At 37.6% G+C, this 25,886-nt stretch overlaps 1 protein-coding gene across 1 annotated transcript; it reads left to right on the top strand.

Moving 5' to 3' along the window:
* Nucleotides 1-1,359: 1,359 nt before the first annotated feature.
* SYPL2 (synaptophysin like 2) lies at nt 1,360-17,222 on the top strand. Its single transcript, XM_032217386.1, has 5 exons — nt 1,360-1,574; nt 6,096-6,220; nt 9,944-10,148; nt 11,873-12,064; nt 13,099-17,222. The coding sequence occupies exons 1-5, from the start codon at nt 1,518-1,520 to the stop codon at nt 13,225-13,227; spliced, it is 708 nt and encodes a 235-aa protein (XP_032073277.1). The 5' UTR covers nt 1,360-1,517; the 3' UTR covers nt 13,228-17,222.
* Nucleotides 17,223-25,886: the final 8,664 nt, after the last annotated feature.

Raw genomic sequence — 25,886 nt, 5'->3', positions numbered from 1 at the left:
CTTCAACAGGATTTGGGGTTTAAAAAGTAATAATATCCACATTAATAATATTAATTCGGCTGAATGTAAAGTAAGTTTTACCAAATACCAAGACATCACTCACTATCCATATCTAAACCTCAAATGTAATTCCTTTGCAGATATTTGCCTTCATAAATTGTTTTGCATTGTCAGAATGAATCTGTAATATTCTTAAGGGGTGCTTAGTTTGTGATTGCAAAAGTTTAGACACTAAACTAAACTACTACAGACTAAATCATGTCCTGTAAAGGTCTAATGGTGTCTTCTATGTACACATCTCCTGATTCATTTTAGTTATACATACTGTATATAATAACAGAGATAAGGTACAGGGCGCCTGTCACATGCCCTTACTGTTCTCAAAGTGAAATTATGTTGATGAGATGCCTTGCAATGAGATGCCTTGCAATCAAAGGGAGCACTTTTCACAAAGCATCTTCTCTGCAAAACATGTCCCATAATTTCAGCATTCAAGTATTTGCATCTAGCAACTACAATTGTGACTGGCAACTTGGTCCTTAAGCAAAGCAATCACAATGAAAATAAAAATGTTCTTATGATCTTACCTAACCTAACCCTAGCCCTTTCCTTTGCTTTACAGAATTGCAAAAGTTGTAAATGCAAGGATTGGTCATAAAGCTACTTTTTCATTACCACCATAACTGTGAACAGTCACTAAACAAGGCAGCCGTTAAATTAGGACCTTTCTACAATAGAAACTCTCTGCAATCCAATGTAAAATATTCATCCAATTCATCCAAGCTCAATCGTTTACAATCCGATCTCCCCGTTTCTGGGGTGGGACACAAGAATATAATAAAATTAAATACGCGTTCCTCCACCCCTGGCAGAAAAGAACAAGCATTCCTATTTTATATTCAATGGAAGAAAGGCATCTTCCCATCAACCAATCTGTGTTTGCAAGGATTGTACTTTATTTTTTTTCAAGCAGCGTCGAAATGTGCCAAATACTCGCTTAGAAGTCCGCATCCCTTCGAACTTAAGATGCATTTAGTTGAATGAAAAGAAAGAAAACAACGCCCTTTGCCCACACCCCCTTACTGCATTGGCCAAGCTCTGCGCGCCCCCGCCGCACTAAAATGCTTGAGCCCGACGTTCCCTTCGCAGTCCCCCGTACTTACATCCTTAGCCGCCACAGCCCAACGAGCGAGGCGCGTCCTGCCTTCCCCCAGAGAGCGTAAAGACGCCGGACTCCTGTGCCGTCTACCCCTTCGAAGGAAGGCGGAGCCGGCGGCAGGAGCGCACCGCCTAGGAGCCCGCCCGCCGGCCGTCGCGTTGCCGCGCCTCCTTCTCCTTTTGCCGAGTTTGACAGGAGTTCCGACGGGGCTTTTTTCGCCGCAGATCCGTGGAGGAGGGAGCAACCGTTCACGCCGCCAACTCCAGCCGGGGCTCTCCTCGCCTGGATCACTCCCCCGCCCACTCGCCAGAGAGGCAAGGAAGCCGATCTCGACCCTTTGACCAGCTCTCCTCGGAGTATGTCGGAATCCAGATCCCAAAGCACGGCAGCGGACAAGGAGTCTTCTAACTTGGTGGTAGGGCTCCGTTTGCTGACGGTTTCCTCTCGCCTCTTGCTCTTTCTTTCTTTCTGTCTCTGACTGCCCCTCATTTTCTGACGCCCTTTCCTAATTCTCCCTCTTCCTCTCTCCCCTTTCCCTCCTGGCTGACCTGAAATCCCTGCCCTTGTTTCTCCCCCCTCCTCTTTTTTGCTTTCCTTGCCAGGCCCAGCTGTTTGGGGGGCTGCGTTGGGGCCTCCTGGAGGAGCCCCTGGGATTCATTAAGGTGCTGGAGTGGGTAAGTTTGCTCTTTCGGTGTGCAACTTTTCCGCTTTTGCCTTCTCCTCTCACCCCCCCACCCTCCCCACCCTCAACCTGGTCCCCAACCTGGAAGAGAAGGATGACAATGTGCTAAAACTGTTGCCTTGGTGAAGTTTCATCAAGGGAAGGGGCCACACAAGGGAGAGAAATTGGACCTGGGTTGTGTGCAGGAGCCGCTTGAGCTGAAGGGGAGTGCCTTCTCGGGCAGTCCTTCTATGTGCAAAGGAGTCTTATGGACTTGGGGTATGTATTGGGAACAGTGGCGAGCTGTGCTCACATTTCACTCAGGCGGGTTTAACCTTTTTGGAGCTCTGATTCTGCACATACCACGCCTTAACTTGTCCCTGAGCTCACAAATTCCCTCTCTTCTCAGCCTTCCCAAGAGGAGATTATAAACTCTGGATTTATTTAGTCCACAGCACAGATCCAGAGCCAGGAGACTCCACTCCAAGGCGGTATTTCTGTGTCTTTTCACAGGAGAGGAGCATTTCAATTTCAATTCAATCACTAGGAACATTTTCAGATTTCTTCCCATTTTAATGCAAAACTTAAGGGAGGGGGGGAAACTGAATGAGCATTAAAGGACCCAAATCGACTTTCTATTTCTTAAAAAAAAGAGAAATCCACTTCCTTTTTTTTTTTTCAAAATCCTGATTTATATTATAAACATCCAAATATAGCACTGTTATTGAGTAATGTCCTGTACCACCATTTGTTCTATCTTTAGACAATGGTGGTATTACTTAAACATAAAGAATACATTTTGTCAAAACCATATAGTTAATGATTCCAATTTGTGTAATTGCACAAAGCGTGTTCAATACACGTTCAGAATCTGAAAAGAATCAGGGAGGATCTGAGTGGTAAGAAAGAAAAAAACCTGAGCTAACAGCCTTCTATCTAAGTATGCAGCAGATATGGATGAGTTTAAACTTCTGTGAAAAAACATCTCAAGTACTTTAAAGATAATGCAAGTGGGTCCCCTGGTAAATGGCAAGGACTTTTCTTTGTGTGATGCATGGCTTGAGGACAGCGATATTTGCATTGCTATATGAAAATTCTGGTCATGGCAGTTTTGTGCATTGAATGATTGGTTAAAGCACTGGATCATGAAAATACTGTAGCTCTAAAGTCTAATGACGAATGGCACAAGTGGCCTTCCATAATACATCAAGACATTCTTCTTAGATATGCAATATAAGTAAGCTGTTTGTGTCTTCTTTCATTGTTTCAAATGTGTGTATAGGGTTCTTTCATAGTCTGCAATTGACACTTCATATTTTTTTATTATGCTGTGTTTCTGCCTGACAAGGTCTTCAGATTCACTTAGCATTTTCAGATCTCTTTACACTTTTTTGCATTGTGATAAGACATTATATCAATCTTCTCAAGAAGCTTCCATTTTAGAACATAGGCTAAAATTAGCATATGTTTAAAAAAGCAAGAAAGTTCTAATGACAAACCTCCTTTGTCATAAAAGTCATAGTGACTGTATCTTGAAAAGATTCCTTTGTCCTACCAGATCTGTTCATTGTATTCAATGATAATGTCTTAGCTTGGGAAGCGTTAACTACTGAAGAGCCAAGACCAGATTTTTCATGTTTTCTTGAGTGCACAGAGGTGTTTTTCATAACATGTGGCTGCACACATTGCTTGCAAGGGTATGGATAATATTTTCTGAATACAGCATTTTTTTCTACAGCATATAGAAGCTTTTTCTCAATTATATGTTTCACATCTAGCAAAATATTTGAGAACCATGCTAGTTCTCTTTTTTTCTATATACTGTAGATAGAAAACATAGAGTTGGCTCTAAATTCTTAGAAGTCAGCACTTAAACAGTTGCTTTGGGATAAGTCAGTTCTGCTGAGAGTTTGAGCCTGATTTTTCCCCTGGTGCAGAAGTAGTGTTGAGTGCTGTCATTAGCTGTTATCTGAAATCTGGAATTGCAGATAGTAATTACAGATTTCATGGAGTACTGGAGCTAATGAAAGCAAAGTCAGTATTGGCTGCCAGTAAACATTTCTGGATAAGCTTTATTAAATCAAGATACAGGTAGACCTTTCCAACAGTTAGTGGCTGTTGGAAGTTACAACTCACGACCATTGCAGCCTCCCCATGTGGTTAACATTCAGATGCTTGGCAATTGATTCATATTTATGACGTTTGCAGTGTCCTGGGGGTTATGTGGTCACCTTTTTCAACCTCCTGCCAAGCAAAATCAATGGGGAAGCCAGATTCACTTACTAACTGGGTTACTAGCTTAACAACTGCAGTGAATCACTTTACAACTGTGGCAAGAAAGATTGTAAAATGACCCAGCACTCACTTCATAACTGCCTCACTTAGCCACATAGATTTTGAGCTCAATTGTGGTTGTAAGTCAAGGATTATCTCTACCTCGTTTATTAGGATAGGAAAAAAATGAGAGCCTGGCAGATACAGTAGCTTTTTATGAGTATATTATATTATATTATATTATATTATATTATATTATATTATATTTATTATATTATATTATATTTATTATATTATATTATATTATATTATATTATATTATATTATATTATATTATATTATATTATATTATATTATATTATATTATATTATATTATTATATTATTGTTGCAACTGTTACCTTTAGTTGATGCTAAACATCATGACAAAGCCTTTCTTTTACTCCTTTCTTTTATCATCTTTCTTGTATCACTCGCATTTCCTTGCACTTATATAGGCACAACTAATTCTGAAGTTCTCTATCATAATGGTATTTAAGAAACACATCTGCTAGCTTTCATCGGTTTTCCTAGCTGAGCTGATGGAAACCCATAAGGAGTACGGTGCAGCCATACATTATCATAGCTGAATAGTTGGATTTTGGCTAGTCCTGTTTTGGCTGGTTGTTAGTCTCAGCCAAGGGGTCTTCCAAACCAGGGACCAGTATCTGATTTAGACTCTTTTGTTGTTGCTTTGTTACGAAGTTGAACCCACCAAGGATGTCTTACCAGGTCTTGCATGATCCATATTGGTATATGTGCATATGTGTGAGAGAGTTGAGCCTAATGGGTAAATGAAACAGTTTTTTGTTCAACTGCCAAATCCTCCCCCCCCCCGCCCCATTCACTTTTATCTGATCTACCACAGTGCTTGAAAAATCCTCTTGATTTAGTTTTTCTTGATATCCAGTGGGTCATTATATATGGTCCAAATCAAAACTGACAATTTTCATTACCTGAAACTTTTTGTATTCTCTAATCTATGCAAAGGGAGATAAACTAGGCAATGCTGATATGGTCATAAGTGAAGATTATATGTAGCAAGAGCAACTGAAATTTGATTTTGGTCTCTTCCAACACTAGCATCCGCTTTTATATACTTATTAGTCTTGATTTCCTACAGCAGGGATGTCAAACTCGTGGTCCACCAGCCAGATGCGTCACACACTGGCCACGCCCATGCCCAGTTTAGTGAAGGAGAAAAAAGTCACAATATGATGACACTAGTTTGACACTCCTGCTGAGCTTTGCCTATTACAAAAGTCATGTGGAAGTCTATCAGCTTCAAGCACATTCTTATACTGTGGATTTCACTTTTTGGGTGGGGATTGATTTTATGTAGCTCCGGGCTAAATGTTTTGTTTATATTGAAACAAAATATTTTTGATATATGTGGCATAATTGTTGTTTGTCCCATATTTAGGGGCAGACTTTAGTCAAACCATTTAGCTTTCTATTGAAGCTGATGGAATTATTTCAGTTACTTTTCTGAAAGATGCTTTTTTTTAAAGCTATCAGTTACATCTAAGAATTCTAATACTGCTTACTATCCTGCAAAAAAGCAAGACATCTTGCTTTAAAAAAAATATAATTTGATGTTTCTTCTCTTATAAAAGTTGAGTATAAACCAGGATATTTTTTCTGTAATATCAGCTTCCCAAAAGCTATTTCTTTTTTTTCTTTCAAGATTTTTTAAAATCTATCCAAGAAAACATGCAGCTTAAAAAAAAGATCAAATGTGTATATTGCTTGCAAATTGTTTCTTCAATGGTTGATGTGCATTGATGATTTAAGTGGTTTTATTAAAACACTTTTTATAAACCTTGGTAGTTGTATGCAATTTCTATGGTCTTGGGATTGTTCACAGGAGTTCGTAAATATGTTGTCTTGTTTAGATAAGTTTTTTTCCCCTCTTGATTGTTAACATATTTAATCCTAAACTCTTCTCCCCTTTTTTCTTCAGCTCTTTGCCATTTTTGCCTTTGGAACCTGTGGTTCTTTTAGTGCAGAAACAGGAGCTACTGTGAAATGCACCAAGCTTCCCAAGGAGACAACTGCTATTACTGTGCAGTTTGGATATCCTTTCAGGTAAATGAAAAGCTCAGACAGATATAGAAGATATAATGTGAAACTAAACACTGTTGGTAATAGCCTCTGATAAAGGGGAAATGGTTAATTTATATTTCTTAGAGTTCTTTTTATGAAGATATCCTTAAACCTTTTTCAGTGACAAGTAATTCTTTAAGTAGAATTGCTCAATATCGCAGGCTATTTTTTAAACCATTCCTCTGGAATTGCCTTAAATCTCTTAACTACTGATTCAAAATAAATTGAATTAAGCAGTGAATGAATTGTATCATTATTACAACAATGGCTGGACATTGCTCTGCATGATGTTACATTCAGAAATCTCACGTAAGCATGTTAGCTTGGATATGCTAAAAGAAAATTCCTTTTGGGTTTGTTTTTTTAAATGCCTCCAATTTCTAAGATCACTTTTGAGAATTCTTTTAGTTTTCAAAGTGATTTGTCATGCAACATAGAGTATTACTACTCGGGAACCAAGGCCCACTATGCCTTGTTTGCACAGGGCAGATTTTATAGAGCTCTGAATCCCTTTTCTTTTTTTCCAGTTGTTCAGAGATTTGGAGACTGTTTGTGAAGGAGAATATAATTCATTCAAGAAACTAGTGCATGCATGGCACAATAGAAACCACTTCTGATCCACTGTTCAGACACACCGGCTATTGGATCATTGATGGTTGAAAAAAAGATTCAATGACTTACATAATATAAATAACCTACATCCCATATATTGGACTATTCCCACATGGGAAAATTCTTGTTACATTAACACTAACAGTGAATTAGAAAATGCATTGACCTGCAGGAAGAGGAGACACTGTGATTTCCATAAAACTTTGTAGGTGAAGAAGTTAACCCAAATGTATTATTTTCTGGGCCATAATATCTAGAAGTGTGCCATTTATTATTTTGTTTGGGGCTATAGAGCCGAGGTGGCGCAGTGGTTAAATGCAGCACTGCAGGCTACTTCAGCTGACTGCAGTTCTGCAGTTTGGCTGTTCAAATCTCACCAGCTCAGGGTTGACTCAGCCTTCCATCCTTCCGAGGTGGGTAAAATGAGGAGCCGGATTGTTGTTGGGGGCAATATGCTGACTCTGTAAACCACTTAGAGAGGGCTGAAAGCCCTATGAAGCGGTATATAAGTCTTTTTAAATAAATAAATATAATATATATATATATATATATATATATATATATATATATATATATATATATATATATATATATATATGTTCAGTTCTGACAGCTAGAAATGAACCCTCCCTTCTCCCAAGACACCAGAATCTCCAATAGGAGTTTATCCTCACTAGAGTCCTACTAAGACAAGCGTTACCACCAGCTTACACCACTGCATCTATTTAAAAGGGGCTCATGTCTGAAATATCTTGATTAGAGATAGGAGGAGGTGAGAATTCTGTTTCCAGCTGGGCACCTCGCTTCCTGATCAGCATTATCACCAAGAAGGGCAGGTGGAGAGCCCAGCTGCCTTGCACTTGTATTTCAGCATGTTGTTTAGGAGTAGTTTCATGCCTTTCCACCACACCCCCACTGTGGTTTCAAATATATTAAATTGTATTTCAAATGATATGAGGGTGGAGAGCTGGATAAAAATAATATCATCTAAAACTTTGAGAGCACCACTTCCCAAGAGCAATTTTCATTGAGGAGTTTAAGCAGATGTCAATTGAATGTATGCACTTTATGCACATGCATCTGTGGATTAATACCGGCAAATCAGAGTGTAACAAAGTTGTATCACCTGAATTAAATTAAAATAATGATTATGGTACAGCAGTCCAGAATTCCTGTTTCCCTTTCTCCTTTCCCCGCACTTCCAGATGAGCATTGCTATAGCATGTTACTAGTTGTGTAGGAAACTGCAGTGTAGCCAGAAATACAATAAAGCATTTTGAAAACTGATTTGCTTTGAGAGGAAAAGGAATTTTTTTTTGTTACAAATTTAAAAGCAGCAGCTGACCTGATACAGCTGTCATTTATTGAGGGTCATATAAACCAGATCAACCCTGACTGCTCTTTAGAAGGCCAGTTCCTGAAGATGAAACTCAAATACTTTGGCCATCTAATGAGAAGGAAGGACTCACTGGAGAAGAGCCTAATACTGGGAAAGATTGAGGGCAAAAGAAGGAGGAGACAATAGAGAATGAAGTGGCTGATTGGAGTCACTGAAGCAGTAGGCATGAGCTTAAACTGACTCCAGATGATGGTAGAGGACAGGAAGACCTGGAGGAACGTTGTCCATGGGGACGCGATGGGTTGGACTTCACAACTAACAATAACAAAGTTCTTTATTTAAATCTTAGTGATCTAAGATTTGGTGGCCTTGACGATCAGTGCCACTGCCAAAAACAAGAGGCAGCATTGGAGTATGCATAATATTCTTAACTTCTTTTTGGTATGTAAAATCAGATAAAAGGTTATATTTTTCTGGAGCACAAATCAGCACTACGAAAACATTCTACATTACATGTAGATGCTACCATAAGGCTTTTGGATGAACAGAAACAAGAACTAAGTTGGAATTAAATCAGTGCATAAAAGATCTAACATGGTTATATCCGTGTGCATCTTTCTCTCTCTGCCAACATCTGATAGCTATAAATAGAGGCATGTCTGTGAAGTATTTTAAAATGCCTTTGACAAGAAGGGGAACACATTGGAAGGGTTGTTGTGATACTTGCAGTGACAGTTCAAAACAAAATACAGTATCTCAATGGGTTGAAAAACATTTTAGATGGATAGATTCCTCGGTCCCCATCCTTTGAGGCCCTTTTGTCTCTTGAATTCAGAATTATGTTAGCCACGGTTGCTAAGGATATAAACCTCTTTTCTCATAGATGTATCTTCATTGTAAGAAATTCTGTATATGCACTGTCGGTTGTTAAACTATCATTACAATAAACCCATAAATTATGGTTTGTAACAGGTAAATCTCAAATAAATTCTTCTCCTTTATATTTTTTCCAAGATGTGTGTTCAATATGAGTCATGCTAAAAATAATACAGAAATAGAATAAGGCAATCCGTGATTTGATACAGGGATGTGTTGGAAGCAAGGAGAGCTTGCAAATACAGAAAGTTATAAAGATGCACTGGGAAACTAGATTTAGCTGTATTTTTTCTTAACTTATACCTTTATTTTTTTGACTTTTTAAAAATATTTTTAAACATATGTTTACATAACTTTACTTACTCCAAAAGGGTTTCTCCATATATAAATTGAAAAATTTAAAGTATCATTTCTTTAACTCATTAATTCTGATAATTTCAAAGAAGGTTTAGCTACTTTTTAATTCACATTAAAATTGGTGATAGGGTTTGAGAGAATTTTTCAAAGGATTTTATTAGTGTTGTTATTGGCAAGAAAACTTGATTTACCATAAAGTCTTAGATGGACATACACTAAACAGGACTGGATAGAACATGAGGCTGTCTCATAAAATCTGGAGCCAAACTCTCTTGTTCAGCTGGTTTTTTTTACAAAAAAAAATGCTGCTCTGGACTTTTCATTTTTTTCTCTAAGAAAAATGTTTAAAAGCTGAAAAATATATTTTAACAAAGGTGGAAACGAGGCAAATATATATATTTCCCCCATGCAGATCTCTAGATGTTAGAGATCTAGAGATATCCTGTAGCCTAATTCTTCTGTACTAAGTACTCAAATTACATTTAAGCTGTTTCTCTTGCTTTCATTTTCAATTTGACCAGGTTGTATAAAATCCCATTTGACATGCCAGATTGTATCGAAGGATCAACTGCTAAAAGAGTGCTGCATCTCATGGGAGACTTTTCTGCACCAGCTGAATTCTTCGTGACCTTGGGAGTTTTTGCTTTTCTATATAGTATGGTAGCTCTTGCAGTATATTTACGATTTCACTCCCTCTATAAGGAGAATAAGAAGCTACCTTTTGCGGTAAGAACTCAAGTTTGGTTTTCAAGCTATTTAGATTTCACATCCTGCATCACAGAACCAGTTCTATACAAACGCAATTAATTTAAAGCAAACGCCATTAAAAACATGATTTTTTCTGAATATGAAATCTGAAAAAAAGGGTAGAAAACTCCACTATATATGTTTACAGGTAGTCCTTGTTTAATTAGGGATGAAATTAACATTGGCCTCATTGCAAATCATCAAAACACACACACACACACACACATGCACACACAGTCAGAGTCACATAATTGCAGTCTGGTTGTTTGACAACCTATTCACATTTACGTTCACAGTTGCCAAGTGCTATGCAATAATGTGTTCACCATTTGCCATCTTCAATGGGGAAGACAGCAGGAAAGGTTTCAAGCTACTGCCGCCTGCCAAAACACCCTCTCCCCTCGGGGGACTAGCTGAAAGAGCCTGCATGCACAGAGCTGAAATCCTTCATATCTGCTTGCATAGAGTTGAAATCCTGCCTGCCTGCTTGCACGGAGTTGAAATCCTTCATGCCTGCTTGCATGGAGCTGAAATCCTTTAGCAAGGAGCTCTTTCGTCCAGCCCCCAAAGACAAGAGAAGAGCCAAAATCCAGGCAGGATTTTCAAGTGCTGATTGGAGAGGAAGCACGGTAAGGCAAGGGGTGTGGGTGCCTCAGGAAGGCAGGGGAAAAGGCCCAGGAGGCTTGGTGCAGGTCGCATATGAATATCTCTCTGCTCAGAGGCTGACAATCCTGCTTAGATTTCAATAGGGAGGATCTTCAGCTCCTGAGTGGAGAGACACTTGTGCAGAACCTACAATGGATCTCCCAGGGTCTCCCCCGGCCCCAAGGTACCCCATGCTCCTTAACTAGGACGTTGACCACTGAACAACCATAAGATTGCTTAATTACTGCAACTGGGAGTGCCAAAATTGTTGAATGAAGCAGTCATTTTATTTATTTGTTTATTATTTGCTGCTTATCTCACTATGGGGTTACTCGAGGCAGTGTACAATAATAAAAGGGAAAGGAGTTCAAACAGAATGCAAGTAAAATAATAGAACTATGAAATAAACAATGGCAAAGGAACACAACAAGAATAAAACATTAATATGATAACCAAAAAGGTGGAGGAGTGGAAAACAGAGAACAAGGGGGGGGGAAGATGTAGAGTCTGCCATCAATCCCTTCCAGTGTGGAACTCCCTGATTTGGTCCCCAGACAAAACCAGGCCTTTATGTCATGTGATGATTTGCTTAACAACTGCTTAACTCAATGTCTGAGATTTCAGTCCCAATTGTGGTTGTTAAGTGAGGACTACTTGCATCCAGTTTGGAAGTCCTGCCCTTTTTGTTTTGTATTTTTCTTGACCTTGGAGTACTAGCACAAAAAAACCCAACCCTATGCAACAGTATTATCACCTGATTCATGTGATGTACTTAGCCTGGATTTGCTTATCCATGATTTGTTGAATAAGCCACATTGGTTCATAAACCAATAATAGCTGAGGCAGCAGCAAGCAAAGTATACTATGACTAGGTGCAGCTATGGGGTGGAGTGATTATCGTTAGCTTACAAATAGTGTGAAATAACAAACACGTCTGATTAAAATAAATGGCATAAGTATTTTGGATGAAGGGATATAGCAGAAGGGAGGTACCGTCATGGAGTATACTAAACATGGCTCCCTCTCTCTTTCTCTCTCTCTTTTTCCCCTTCATTCAGGACTTCTGTGTGTCTGTCTCATTTACCTTCTTTTGGCTAGTGGCATTTTCAGCTTGGGGCAAAGGCCTGTCAGACGTGAAAGGAGCTACACGGCCTTCCAGCCTTATTGCAGCCATGTCAGTATGTCAATTCAAAAATGCATTGTGCAATGCTGGGGCCACTCCTTCTATGGGTTTGGCCAACATCTCTGTGGTAAGAGTTGCCTGGAAGTAATGTAATGATTGGGAGGGAGAGGATGGGGACTTTAGCTGCACTATGGTCAATATAGTACCATTCCATTTCTTTTACTAAATCAAAGTCATTCCGACAACCAATGGGTAGTCTGTTAAGTCTTATTCTGCAGTAACTCTGAAATTATGCATTGAAAGAGGGTGAGCAAATGCCATCGTTTTTATGAACAGAAACTTTTGTTTAAGTTTGCTCAACTAGCAGCTGTTAATCAAGAGAAAGGCAAATCATAATGATTAAAGAAGAATAAAGAACAGCATAAGTATGCAAACATAAGAACGTATATCTAAAAGATTACAGTTTAAAACATGGTATTTTAACATTTAAAAGGTAATATTGAAAAATAGCAGTGTGTTTAAAATAAAAGTCAGGCAATAAAAATTGTAGAATTTTAGCCATCAATACAAACATGCCTAATAAAAACAGCAGTAAAAAAATTTACTTGGAAGAGGTACATTTTTAATACCCTTCTGAATACGTATATTCCTTTGGAGAATTTAAAATACACTACTACCCTCCAAGGCAGGAGAAAAAGAGAGGACTTTCTCTGCTTATTGTATAGCAGCATACCCTGACCCCAAACTGGGTAGGGTTTTATGTTCTACTGAATACAATCATTATTATTGAAATTCACATATAAGTATTAACATTTCCTCTCATTACCATTTTCTACTTAGGTTACAGTGCTACTGGTTTGATTGTTCAGTGGATAAAGAGCAGACAAATAGACAGAATATCCAGTCAAGGCAGAATAATTTTGTAATAGATTTCAAAATTATGTTCCTATATGACTTTGGATCTCACCAATATAATATGAGAAAGTATTGCTACTGCAGTACACAATTTACACATGAACATGTGTAAACCAGCGGAAGTCTGTTCTTTAATCATTGTGAAAATCTGAAGAAGAGGGTGTTAAAAAGGACTGAACTGACTTTACATAAGTGCTCAGCAACTGTTTTGTATTAACTATGGCACTTCTCCCTTTTCTTCCTCAGCTGTTTGGTTTTTTCAACTTTATACTCTGGGCTGGAAATTGCTGGTTTGTTTTTAAAGAAACCCCTTGGCATGCACAGACCACCAACAAGGAAAGTTCTGCTGAACAAGGGGCTGTCGATAAGCAATAAGGAAACCCCACCCCCATTGAAGCCATCTTCCCCCCCCCCTCTCCAAATCAAGAACATGCAGTCCCTTTGCTCATCCCGTGCAGGAAATGTGTCTTCTCTGCCATTTTTGCTACTGCTCAGCAGTCATATTGGCTTCCCTTTGTGACTGAAATGGGAGGCTTTTCTCCAGCTGCAATTATTGGTCCTCTTGTGGTCATAAATACACAGACTGTTCATAATTACAATAAAACTCTTCTTTATTTGCATTTTGTATAAGTATACGCTACTGTACATTTTCACATTAGTCACCTATCTTAGGATGTATGGCAATATGTCTTTACTGATGACTTTACTATTTTTTTTTTAAAAATGAAGCCAGTAGAGTTGAATAAGCACCTAGAGAAAACCAAATAATTAGAACCATAGAACTTGGGACATCTAAGTGCCTTAGTGAGAAAATATGTCTACTTTGTAGCTATAATAGTTGTACAAACAGTAACTTGGCTGAGCAACAAAATAAAATAAAAACAAAATATTTTTTTACCTTTAATACATTTGACGGCAGGAAGGAGTGTGTTACATTTCTCATTTTGTATTACAGAGTATACATATTCTAAACATATTTTTGCTTCCATTAAATATAATTGATTACAACTTAAGATACTGTTTGCACACAGGTGTCTTGTTCAGCCTTGCATGGCTAATATGGGAAAGGTTTTTTAAAAAAAAATAATAATTGTAATAAGAGAAAGTCCTCATTGGTCATTTTGAACCACAAAGGATAATCATTTCCAATGTAAGCTAGTTTTGCTATCCGTAAATTGCACACAAATATTGACCATCCAGAAGTAGCTTTAGTGGAATACTTCTGGTATTCTAGAATTTGACATCTGTTTCAAAACTTCTTGAAATTTTGTTTTATTTAAAAACATTTCACAATATGAACTTCTTTGAGTATGCAGACTAATTCAATTTACCTGAAGTTAAGACAGCCTAAACTCGGCTGAGAAACATGCAGAACACCCATGGATGTTTTTAAAAATATAACTTATGATATTGTTCAGAATCGTTGTGTCTCGTAATTGCCTTTAAATCCTTTGTAATGGAAATTGTTAATTCTTCATTTTTGGAATTGACTATCGGTCAACTAATATATACTTGTTCATATCTCAAATTTAACTCCCATTTGGCTGCAATTAGCAACATCATTTGATGGTGACATGAGCCACCCTAATCACCTAATGTTGCTATGGGAATTCTTAAGGAAGCTTTTAGCATCTCTAGATGTCTCTTAGGTAGAGGACAAGACTGCCAGAAATTAAGTGTAGTATAATAAATTTACCTTTTCCTTTTCTCCATCTTTTTCATTAGAAACAACTTGCTCTTGAGAATATCAGCTATTCTTAAACTATTCCCACCCTTCAATCCTTAAATCTCTGTTTCCCTAGACTTTAACTTAAATAGGGAGAGGGGACAGTTTTTAGGAAGATGGGGGATGCCAGAATATGGAAGGATGGTTATTTTTTCTGATATAAATCTATTACATCAGACCTTGTTTGGTCTTGGACTTTCTCTTATTTCCACATCTTCTTTTATCAGCAAAGGGAGAAGAAATCTTAATATTACTAATACTGGTGCTTTGTTAGGTGTGGGACCTTCATATTAAGCATGTGTCCGTTGTATTTTTTGTAAACTTCATTTTCTTCCTGAATTTTTATTATTGGTACTTCTTCACCACGGTGATAGTTTTTAGGAAATTCTGTGGCATTTTGGCATTGAAACTACGATATGTAGTCTCCTACTGGCCCTGTAGTGTCCTTTAAAAAAAACCAACAAGATTACTATAAACCAAAAATAAAATTCTTTGACTATCTTTTTAGAATGAGTTTCTCTGGTAGTCAATAATTATGTGTGCTTCTATCAACAAATTAGTCCATACCTAGACTAATAGCTTTTAGCTAATAGTGTGTTTACATAATCATTCATTTCAAGAGTTCTATATTTTTTCTGAAACACTGAACCTATAAATGTAGTTAGATATGTGTGTCTTTCATCTTGTTTATATCTTTGATTCTTTCTTCTGAATCTTACGGATTACTTGCTACCTTTGCAAATATTTGTCCAAGGTCCTCAATTAATAAAAATCAGTGTCGTGATACTGTTACCATTTGATACGAATTGAAGATCTGACATTTGTGCAAATATTGAACACTACTTTGTAAATTGATGCTATAAACAGAAAGAAGTATCTGGCACATGCTGTCCCTTTGGCAGTAAATATTCTTTAAAAAGTATATGATTGTTGCATGCCATTGGTCATGCAAATTCTGCAAGCCACCTTCTGACTTAAAATATGCTTGCTTCTGTATTTGAAATAAATACAGTTGTGCTACATTTGGCATTATTTCTATACCCAACATAGAAGAGAGCTGGATAGCAGCTGTGCCAGGCAGCAGGTGCAGATATACCCATTACATTGAATCCAAAGCCATCCTAGATGACTGACTCACTGTCCTGAGGCTGTATCTTGGGCATGACACTAGCTAGAAAGAATGAAGAAGCACTGCTTTTGCTGTCTTTGGGTTTTTGAAAGTTGAAGCTTAGCATTTTTTACAAATTCAGTGTAGCAAATGGTAGTTAATGATGTGTAACTGAGATACTCCTGATGTCTATCTTCTCTGTCCTGGAAAAATAAACATTTATATTGAAAGTGGAGCAACCAATAGCTCATTACTGAATTCTGGATATCCATGCTTACCAATTCTGCTTACTTTCTCAGGCATTTTACTCTTCCAGTGACAGGATATTGCATATTTTTACTCTCCTGGTGATTGTTAGCTTTGTTCTAATAAAATATTTTGAGAGTTCACTTTGAAGGACTATAGCCTTTATGTACATTTATAGTTTTGCTTTCATCTATGTCCAGTCTAAGTATAATTGCCTTAAACACTATGTTACTGAACTGTCTATTTTCCAGGGATTAATTGACTGTTTTAGAACTTTTGCATTTGGTACAGTGTATGACAAGCTTTACACGTATTCACATACACGGCCTTGTCAGTACGTGGTATCTTCTAACTTTCAAACGTATAATATATGGTGGGCAAACAACAAAAAAATAGTTTTGTCAAAAATTTGCAAGTGATTTTTTAGCCAAACTATTGTCTATGTTATATATTTTCTCTGTTACGTTGTGGGTACATACTGGAAAGGATGAAAAAGATTCCCAATGGGATCTGTATTTGTTGTGTCCATTTAGCGTGATTGGTTGAAATGCCTAACTGAATAATAATTACTCTATGTATAATACATGCATGCACCATAAATAGAGAAATACCTGTAAAGTATATAGCGAAAATTCTGGCATAATGCCAAAATATTCAGAACACGAGCACTTTTTAGGTTGCTCAGTCTCTGACCATCAATTTTCTAAATCATTTGTTTCATTTTTACCTATTCTTAATACAACAATTTGTTTCTAATGTGCAATTAAAAATATACCCTTTTTATGGCAACCGAGTCAAAAATTTGCTGCCCTCTAACAAATAATCTTTAAAATATTAGAAAAGTGCTATAAAATTCTTGTTGTATTCTTCTCTTCAAATTAAGCATATTTCACCATGGCCAGAACATTTGAGGAATTTAAAACATGGCTGTTTGTTTTATCTGAAAGATAGAATTATTTATTCTAACATAGTTGGATAAAAATGACAAATCGATTCTAAATATCTGGCTGACCTTGTGCCAACCATAATAATAATAAACCACTGATTGAATAGGCTAGCAGCTTGCAGTTGATTGCAGTCTGCCCTCTTGTCTCTAATTTATAATGAAGCCTTTTCTTGCTCTCTTCACCACTACTCACTGTATTAATCTAATGTAAAGCATATATATAAGGCATTGAAAAAGGAACAGTATTGCGATATACATGAGACACTTTTCTAATCTGATCTTAAAACAATGTTTTGTGAGGAAATGGAGAGAAAAAGAAGGCCATCCATGGAATTTCATGGGTGTTGGGGGGTTTTGAACTTTCATTCTGCAAGATACCTCAATGATTTGTAATGAAATAAAATAACATAAAATATTGAAAAGCAAAAAATTGTATTGATTTTTTAAAACAGGGACATAAATCCCCTTTTACCTTGTTGAAAACAGTGTGGAAAGGGGGAGATAGGGAGTTGGAGATTAATAACCTCAAACATATTCAGGTAAGTGAAGAAAAGTTCTATTTTGCATTTTTTAAAAATACCAAATTGCACTTTTTTATTTAAAATTGAAACATGCATAGATGCTGTTGAAGATGCCACTTTCCAATATTTGTAACAAGGCACATGCATATGATCAGACCCATTACCATACGATGTGTTATCTACTATCTACTTCCTGCTGTTTTCATGAAAGACTGAAACCCCCCCTCCCCCCAACCAGACTGAATTCTGACTAAGATGTCAGGGGAAACAACTGTTGGATCAACTGAGGACACAAAAGCCACTGCTGGCACTGTGATGAGAGAGGTGTTCTGATACTTACTGTATTAAGTCAGTTCTATTACCATTTAAGAGCCAAAACTAAGATTGTATTGACGTCACAGTCCACTCAGTTGCATTCATAATTGAACTGGATCTTAAGTTTGGCCTCCCTGATCAAATGTCCACATTCAATTTGATAAACTATATTGCTTCAAAATAGCTCAAACAAAAGACAACTGGTCAGATAACTGAATTAGCTAATCATTATGAAGTGAAGATCTCTACGAACACTATAACGGCATACTGTAAATCCTACTAAATTAATTGGGGGGGAGAGAAATCCACTGTCATTACAAGTTCTCGACAATAGCAACTCTTGTTTTTCAAATCAACTTGGTCCAATAAAAATTGCCCAATGCATTTGGGTTTTTGCTTTTTATCATTGCATACTAATATCTTTGGTCATGAAAAATAACTATGTTGATAAAATTTTGAAGTGTTCTCTTTAGTAAAAGGAAAATTTAGAAATCCACATAGCAGTTTCAAAACATACCAGATACAATACGACCATATAATCTACATTAATAGTAACTGAAAACACAATGCAGAGTTTGCACAGTGGAGCTTTTGCTTCCACCAAGTTTTAGGTTACTAGAACCTTCTTATAAAGGTATAGTATAAAGTGAACGTTACAAAGATATGCACAAAATACTGAGAAAATTTATGTTTCTCAAATTTTTCATTTTGGCAGACCATATCCTTTACCCTCATATGGTATTTAAAATATTGGAAGTGTATTCACACTATATCTGGAGAGTACTGGGTTGGGGAAGACAAGCAAAGGATTCACTATCTTAGCTGAGCCACATTCGGTCACAATAAGCAGGGGGGTGGAGAGCCAAATTCACTACAGTGCATTGATTACCTATAATATTCCTTGTTCTGTGTATTTCAAGCACCTAGGCACAAGAGGGCCCTCCAATGCAGGGAGCTCCTCTGATTTCTACCCTGAAAACAGGGAAATCCTATATCCTCTATCATCAGAAACAAGGAATTAGAACTGCACTCTTACCATTTTTTTCCTAATTAACCCTAAACAATTTATTCTGAATGTAATTTTAGTTGTAATTTAGGAGAGTTTTTAACGTTGCAAAAAGGTAGGACAGATGTATTTTTGTAGAATGGATATGCAAAGTTATTGTATTTCAAAGGCAGATACAAGCTGCATTTTTGAAAAAAAAATTGAACTTTTTTCCATGACCAGTTTACCGTCCTAATTATCCAGACATATATGCCTATTGTCCAGCTAGAAAACTCCCCAGTTGTCCTGAATTTTTAACATACCATCGGCCAGCCAGTGTCGGCTGGCAACTACAAGGAGGAGGGCCTTCTCAGTAGTAGCCCCGACCCTTTGGAACGAGCTCCCCGTAGAGATTCGCACCCTCGCCACCGTCCAGGCCTTCCGCACAGCCTTGAAGAACTGGCTCGCCCGTCAGGCCTGGGGACAAGGATAGTTCCCCTCCCGAATGATGAATGTATGTTGTTTATTATTTTATTATATGTCTTATCTTAATGTCTGTATCTCCCCTTCCCCGATTTTATGTGAGCCGCCCTGAGTCCCCTCAGGGAAAAGGGCGGCCTACAAATATTAATAAAATCTCTAAAATCTCTAAATCTCTAAACATAACTAACTGGATTTATGTTATTTTATTTCTGTTATGTTACTTCTAATATTTATTAAATAAATGTAGGGTCTTGGCAACTAGCAAAATGAAATAATAATATATATAGAAGCAGGCCAAAAGAAGCAGGCAAACATTTCCAGGGATGCTATTCCAGAAAAGCTATCCACCATTTAGCAGTAGTAGATCAGAAAGCTCCAAGAAGTCAATCCTAGTTCCTGGGTCAGTGTATATGAGAAATGGGAAAGTTTATTGTGAAACAACTTGGATCCCAGTTTAAACTCAACTCCTACTACTATCAATATGTAGTTTATTAACCACAACATGCAAATAGTTGAGCATTGCTTTTTTCCTGGATTTTTATAAAAGCTTTCCAATATTCCTGGGTGATCTATCATCCAAATAGCCACAATACTCAGCCAAGTTTGATTTTTTTCCCTCCCCCTAAGGCCATTCGAGTTGGCCTTTAAAGATCAAACCTATTGATTTGAATTTAACCTTATAACAAATGGGTAAAATCTGTAAGTGAGGACATTAAAAGGAAGAAAAATACCTTCAGTCACGCTTGATTCCTGTGATTACATGAACTTGTCCATGTCATTTTCTTGGGAACAGAACAAAAGAATTTGCCATAAACTTCCAGGATATTTTCCCATTTAGTCTACAGCCCTCTAATTCCTGGTGTTTTGACATTCAGACAGCAATAGGGTCCAACCCTGCTTGACTTTTGAGTCCTGGAGGTTTGCAAAGTACTGCCACCTACTGAGATAAAGTCTAAGTCACACTGGGTAATATAACTTGCAGGGACCAGCTAAAGCCTTGCACTTGAATTCTGCACAGAGGTTTCCAGAGGTTTCTTCGAAGAAAATTTCTTTCAGAGTCCAGATGTGAATAGTCTAATCAGGAACTTTTTCCGCTACCCTCAAATGTGCCAGGGAGCCTGCTGGGGTCCCTGGGCATTACATAAAAACAGAAAATATCTAGACACTTCACATCCTGACATAAACTGTTTCAACTTCTCTCCTCAGGATGCTGCTATAGGGCACTGCATGCCAAAACAGCTAGACACAGGGATAGTTATTTCCCCTCATGCCATCATTCTGCTGAACACCTAATCCCCACACTATTGTCTTATTTCTACTATGTTTCCCCTAAAATAAGATAGGGTTTTTATTTTCTTTTGACCCCTGAAATAAGCACTTGGCCTTATTTTTGGTGAGGTCTTATTATTTTTGAGGTGCAAGAGGCGGCGAGTGTGGTCACCTCATGGCTGCTGCTGCATTGCAATATTTTCAGGGAGGGCTTATTTTCAGGGAAACAGGGCAAGTATATTCATCCATGTTGTATGGCTGTAGTATTATTATTATCTTTCTCATCTTCTACTACCATTATTATTGTTATTATTGCATGGTTAATCTTTGGTGAGATTCACAGCCTTTGGGGCTGGTTGGTAGCTAAACAGCTCGAGTCCTAACCAAGGACCGAGGAACTGTTAAGGTAACGTCGGAGGATATAAGCTGTTCCAAGTAGGGCGGTTTTTTGTAGAATCAGAATGTTCAAGTCTGATAAATTTAAAATTCCCAAATAGCGAGGTAGCCCTTTAGCTATTGTTCCAAGGACTCCAATTACAATCGGGACAATACACAATTTCTTTTTCCACAGTCGCTCAACTTAAATTTGCAAGTCCTGGATGATGATGATGATGATGATGATGATGATGATGATGATGATGATGGTGGTGATGATTGTTCTGCGCAAGAACAAGCTATCTGCACAAATGCCATTAAGGCCAAAATCGAAAAATCCTCTGATGATGCCAAATGCAGACTTTGCAAAGAAGCTGATGAAACTGTTGATCACATACTCAGCTGCTGTAAAAAAATCGTGCAGACTGATTATAAATTGCGGCACAATTCAGTAGCACAAATGATCCATTGGAATTTGTGCAAAAATTATAATATTAAAACAGCAACAAACTGGTGAGAACATCAGCCTGAAAAAGTCACAGAAAATCAGATGGTCAAGATCTTGTGGGATTTCCGTATACAAACCGACAAAATACTGGCGCATAATACACCAGACATCACAGTGATTGAGAAAAATAAGGTCACAATCGTAGACATCTCAATACCAGGTGATAGCAGGGTCGCCGAGAAGGAACATGAAAAAATAGCAAAATACCAGGATTTAAAAATTGAAATTCAACGACTATGGCACAAACCAGCAGTAGTAATTCCAGTGGTAATTGGCACACTGGGTGCTATTCCAAAAGCACTGGAATTACATTTAAAACAGTTAAAAATTGACAAAATCACCATCAGTCAAATGCAAAAAGCCGCACTGCTTGGATCTGCACGCATATTACGAAAATACATTACGACGTCCTAGGGCCCTGGGTGGGGCCCGACTAGTAACCAATGCCAGATCTGGTGAAACAACTGGCCGCTGTGATACAATTGTATAATAATAGTAATAATAATAATAATTATAATAATAATAACTACTACTATTACTACTACTACTACTACTACTACTACTACTACTACTACTATTGTCTATGGAGAGTCTTGGTCATTCAGGTCATGGTTGTTCTAAAGGTGCTTTTTGAAGACGCAACTAGACTTTCTGTTTTTCTTTGAAGACGTTCCGCTTCTCATCCAAGAAGTGAAACTTTCAGAGCTGGAAATTGGATGAATTGGATGAGAAGTGAAATATCTTCAAAAAAAATATCAAAAAGTCCGGCTGCCTCGTGAAAAAGCACTTTTGGGACATTATTATGATTGTTACTCTGTTGCATTTCATGTACATTGACAGCTTCTGCACTGGAGACAAATTGTGTATCTAATCACACTTGGCCAAATGAAGTCTCCTCTCCTCTATTCCCTTCCCCTATCCCATCTCATCCTATGAAAACAGAAGGGTGTGCTAGATAAGCTAGGGATCTAATTGCTCCAATTGCTCCTTTCCAAAAGTGGTTGTTTAGAGGCTTCAATGAACCTTATGATCAGTGCATAAAATGACAGTTTATTCACAGTACCAGATGCTGTTACTATTAAATATAATTCTGCTCAATATATTTCATTATTTTGCCTAATCCCCCTTTAAATCTGTTAATTCCACCTTTTCTAGGAAAAAATCTTAGAAATTGCTATGTTCTGTCTCAAAAAGTACTTTCTATAGTTCAAAATGAGTTCCCAATTTCACTAACCATTAATTTTAATATTAAGGGTGGAGAAAAATGACTTATACCCACATACTGTATTTACTTATCATCATTTTATAAACTGCTATCAAATTCCTGAATGATATTTTTCTTCCCGAATTAACAAACCCCAATGTTTAATCTTTCTGAGTTTTCAGTTCATCATCAGTAACAGAAGTTGTATACCAGCTTATAGATGCTAATGTAGATTTGCTTATAAATGTGGCTTTCAACAGTTGGTTATTTCCTAATGTTTGATGAACACTTGGAAAGCATCTCTTAAGGCAGGGATCCCCAACCTCTGGGCCTGTACCCGGTACCGGTACCAGTCCATGGCCTGTTAGAAACCAAGCCACGCAAGCTGCAGGCAAGCCAGCAAAGCTTCATTTGCACATGGGTGAGATCTAGGTTGTGCCCAAAACCCCACCACAGTCCACAGAGGACAATTTTTCTTCCAAAAGTGATCCCTTGTAGCAAAAAGATTGTGGATTGCTCGCTCAAGGGATGACACTCCCAGTACTGCCTGCAGCTTTAGTGCAGTCATCACTGCAGGTAAATGAAATCAATATTGTAGCAATTCCTGTATTTTTAACAGATTCTGTTAATAGAATAGAATTCTAATTCTAATTTAACAGAACAACACAAAATATAAATCTATCATTTTTAAAAATTAGACAAGATGGTGAAGCTCCAAAATGGTCCCTTTCTCAAGGAAGCCAGAAATCCTTGTAAAGCTTCATAAAGTAATGATGCTATTTCAGACTGTAGTTTCACAACAGTGCAAAATAGCTTAGGAGAAATGTGTTGGTGTTAATATGTCTCCAACAATTGCAATAAAGATGGTGCAAGGGTGGGTTTCAGAAAGGGAGATTTCTTTTGAGCCAAGGTAGAAGCAAACCCTGTTATTAAAGCTCACCACAAGCAGAGTGACATCCTGAAAGAGAAATATTGCTGTTTGGAGACTTTAGCAACAGCTCTTAAAGGGAGAAAATATTCATTAGGAAAAGAGCAAAGTGATGGATGAATTTACTGTACAGGCTGGACAGGAGGATGCTGGCTGGCACACAGGATATTGATCTACAAATGGAGGGAGGGCATTTGTATAGCAACAGAAAAGCTTCTAAGGATTCAAGGGCTTCCTAGCTTGCAATTCTTCTCAAGCCCAAGGGAGCCTTTTGTCATCGTGACAGAAGATGCAGACCAGCTGAGCCCCAGCACTCTCAAGAATAGACCAGTTGGGCTGTTTCTCTGAAGAGCAGACTCTTCCATGCACAGGATGAAGGAGAACCGTGATTTCAGCACTTGCGAGCCTTACTTGGAAGACACTCAGGCTGTAATCCCACGTAATTGAGACGAAAATAAGTTCCATTTAAATGCCCAACTCTTACCTACTTCAAAGCAAACATATTATAGGGTTGGAAGTGCTAATGAGGGCCTTGAAGGGTCATCTTCACTGCTTCTCCGTCCTCCCCACCTCTCTCAAGTTCTTTCAACATAATTGGCTGTCCTATTTTGATTTAGCTTGCTGGGTGCAGTGAGTGACTTGCTGCAATGGAAACATTGCATGTGTGCAAAATTACTGTACATACACCCTGTAGATACCTGCAGTCTCCAAGCATAAAGAAATACATGGACTTCTTATGAATAAACCTTTCTTGCAGCTTAGTTTATGCTTGCTTGTTCAACATCCCTTTATATTACTCATTATTCTTACTGTAAGATGAATGGGTGTAGAATTATCGCTTTGGAAAAGCTATATTCAAGAATATGTTCTAGATACCATTGAATGTAACTTTCTCATAGTGGCAGAAAGGAAGCAATTGTTTTAAAAAAGGGGGGGTCAGATAATAATTCAATTGTTATCTTCAAAATTCAATTTATTCCTCAAGTTGTCCTCCATGTACTATAGCAGTTCTCTTTTGGGTAGGAGGGTTTCACATATTTTATTTTGTTTTAAGAGATTACTTAGTTGCATAAATCTTAAGTGCTTCTATATTTGAACAACTACTCTACTGCAAAGACTTTCATTTGTAGGACTATTTAGAAATCAGTACTGAATTTAACTGTTAATATTACTATATAGTATAACAAATATGCATATATTTTGTTACATGAATTTAGGATTGGCTAGTTTAGCACATAAAATGTTACGTTTTTATGGAATGTCTCTTCTTTCTTTACATATAACAATTTTATCTACCCCTCTGTCAAACTATCTTTTCCTTTTTTTGATAACTTCAAGTCAGCTTAGTTTTGATTCCCAGTAGCTGCCTGGAAAAATCTCTGCAGTTTTCTTGGCAAAATTTTGGAATTTAGCTTACTATTGCCTGCTTTCTAGGTAGAGAAAGAGTGACTGGCTTAAAGTCATCCAGCTGGATTTGTGCCTAAGACAGGACTAGAACTCAGGCTCTCAGTTTCTAGCCGTTGTTTTAACCACCACATCCAACTTGTTCTTATCAGAAGACTACTTCAGGTAGTCCTTTCTTGCCATAGTTAAGTGAATCACTGCAGTTGTTAAGTTAGCAACATGGTTGTTAAGTGAATCTGGCTTCCCCGTTGACTTTCTTGTCAGAAGGTCGCAAAAGGGGATCACACGACCCCAGGACACTGCATCCATCATAAATATGAATCAGCTGCCAAAGTCTGAATTTTGATCACATGATCATGGGGATGCTGCAACAGTTAAAAGTGTGAAAAGGAGTCATAAATCACTTTTTTCAGTGCTTCAAACAGTCACTATATTAACTGTTGTATGTCAAGGATTATTTGTATGGTTTCATTTGTTCCTAAAGGATCCCGAACAGAGATGAACAGCGAAACACTTGGTGGATAGTTTGGGAGAATAAAAAAGGCATACCCAACTGGACCTTAAAATATTTCTAAACATTCTCTCCAGTCTGGGGAAATAGGTAATAAGATGGTAAAAGAGATTCAGAACGGATTTTGGACAGTACAGTATCATATCCTATCTTGGAATGTGAGAAACAGTTGCTCCATCTCAAAAAGGATTCATTTGTGCTAGAAAAGGTGTCATACAGAACAATAAAAATGACCAGTAGATTCTCACGCTGCATCTGGAGGAAAAAAATAGTATCATATTCTGACCTTGCTGGAAAAAGATTGCATTGATAAAAAAAAAATTATACAAAAGGTGGGGAAAGAACGGAGGGGAGTTTTCTCTACTTCATATTACTGCAATCTGGTTTGCAGCAGCTCCAGTCGGGACGGACGAATGGTCGAAACGTATTTATTTTCACCCTGGAGATGAGGTTACTATCTCCAGAACCTAGCTGTCATAGATCGAGTCTAGTCATGTGGTTATTT

The sequence above is a fragment of the Thamnophis elegans genome, chromosome 5 (assembly GCF_009769535.1).
Source record: "Thamnophis elegans isolate rThaEle1 chromosome 5, rThaEle1.pri, whole genome shotgun sequence".
Classification (NCBI taxonomy): Eukaryota; Metazoa; Chordata; class Lepidosauria; order Squamata; family Colubridae; genus Thamnophis; species Thamnophis elegans.
Note: the sequence above shows the minus strand (reverse complement) of the source record. Positions and strands in the feature narration are given on the sequence as shown.

Bases quoted from the DNA above. Each gene is read 5' to 3' on its own strand.
- SYPL2 (XM_032217386.1), top strand. From the start codon at position 1,518: ATGTCGGAATCCAGATCCCAAAGCACGGCAGCGGACAAGGAGTCTTCT. The intron at 1,575-6,095 runs GTAGGGCTCCGT...TTTTTTCTTCAG, and splicing joins AGGAGTCTTCTAACTTGGTG to CTCTTTGCCATTTTTGCCTT. The intron at 12,065-13,098 runs GTAAGAGTTGCC...TTTCTTCCTCAG, and splicing joins GTTTGGCCAACATCTCTGTG to CTGTTTGGTTTTTTCAACTT.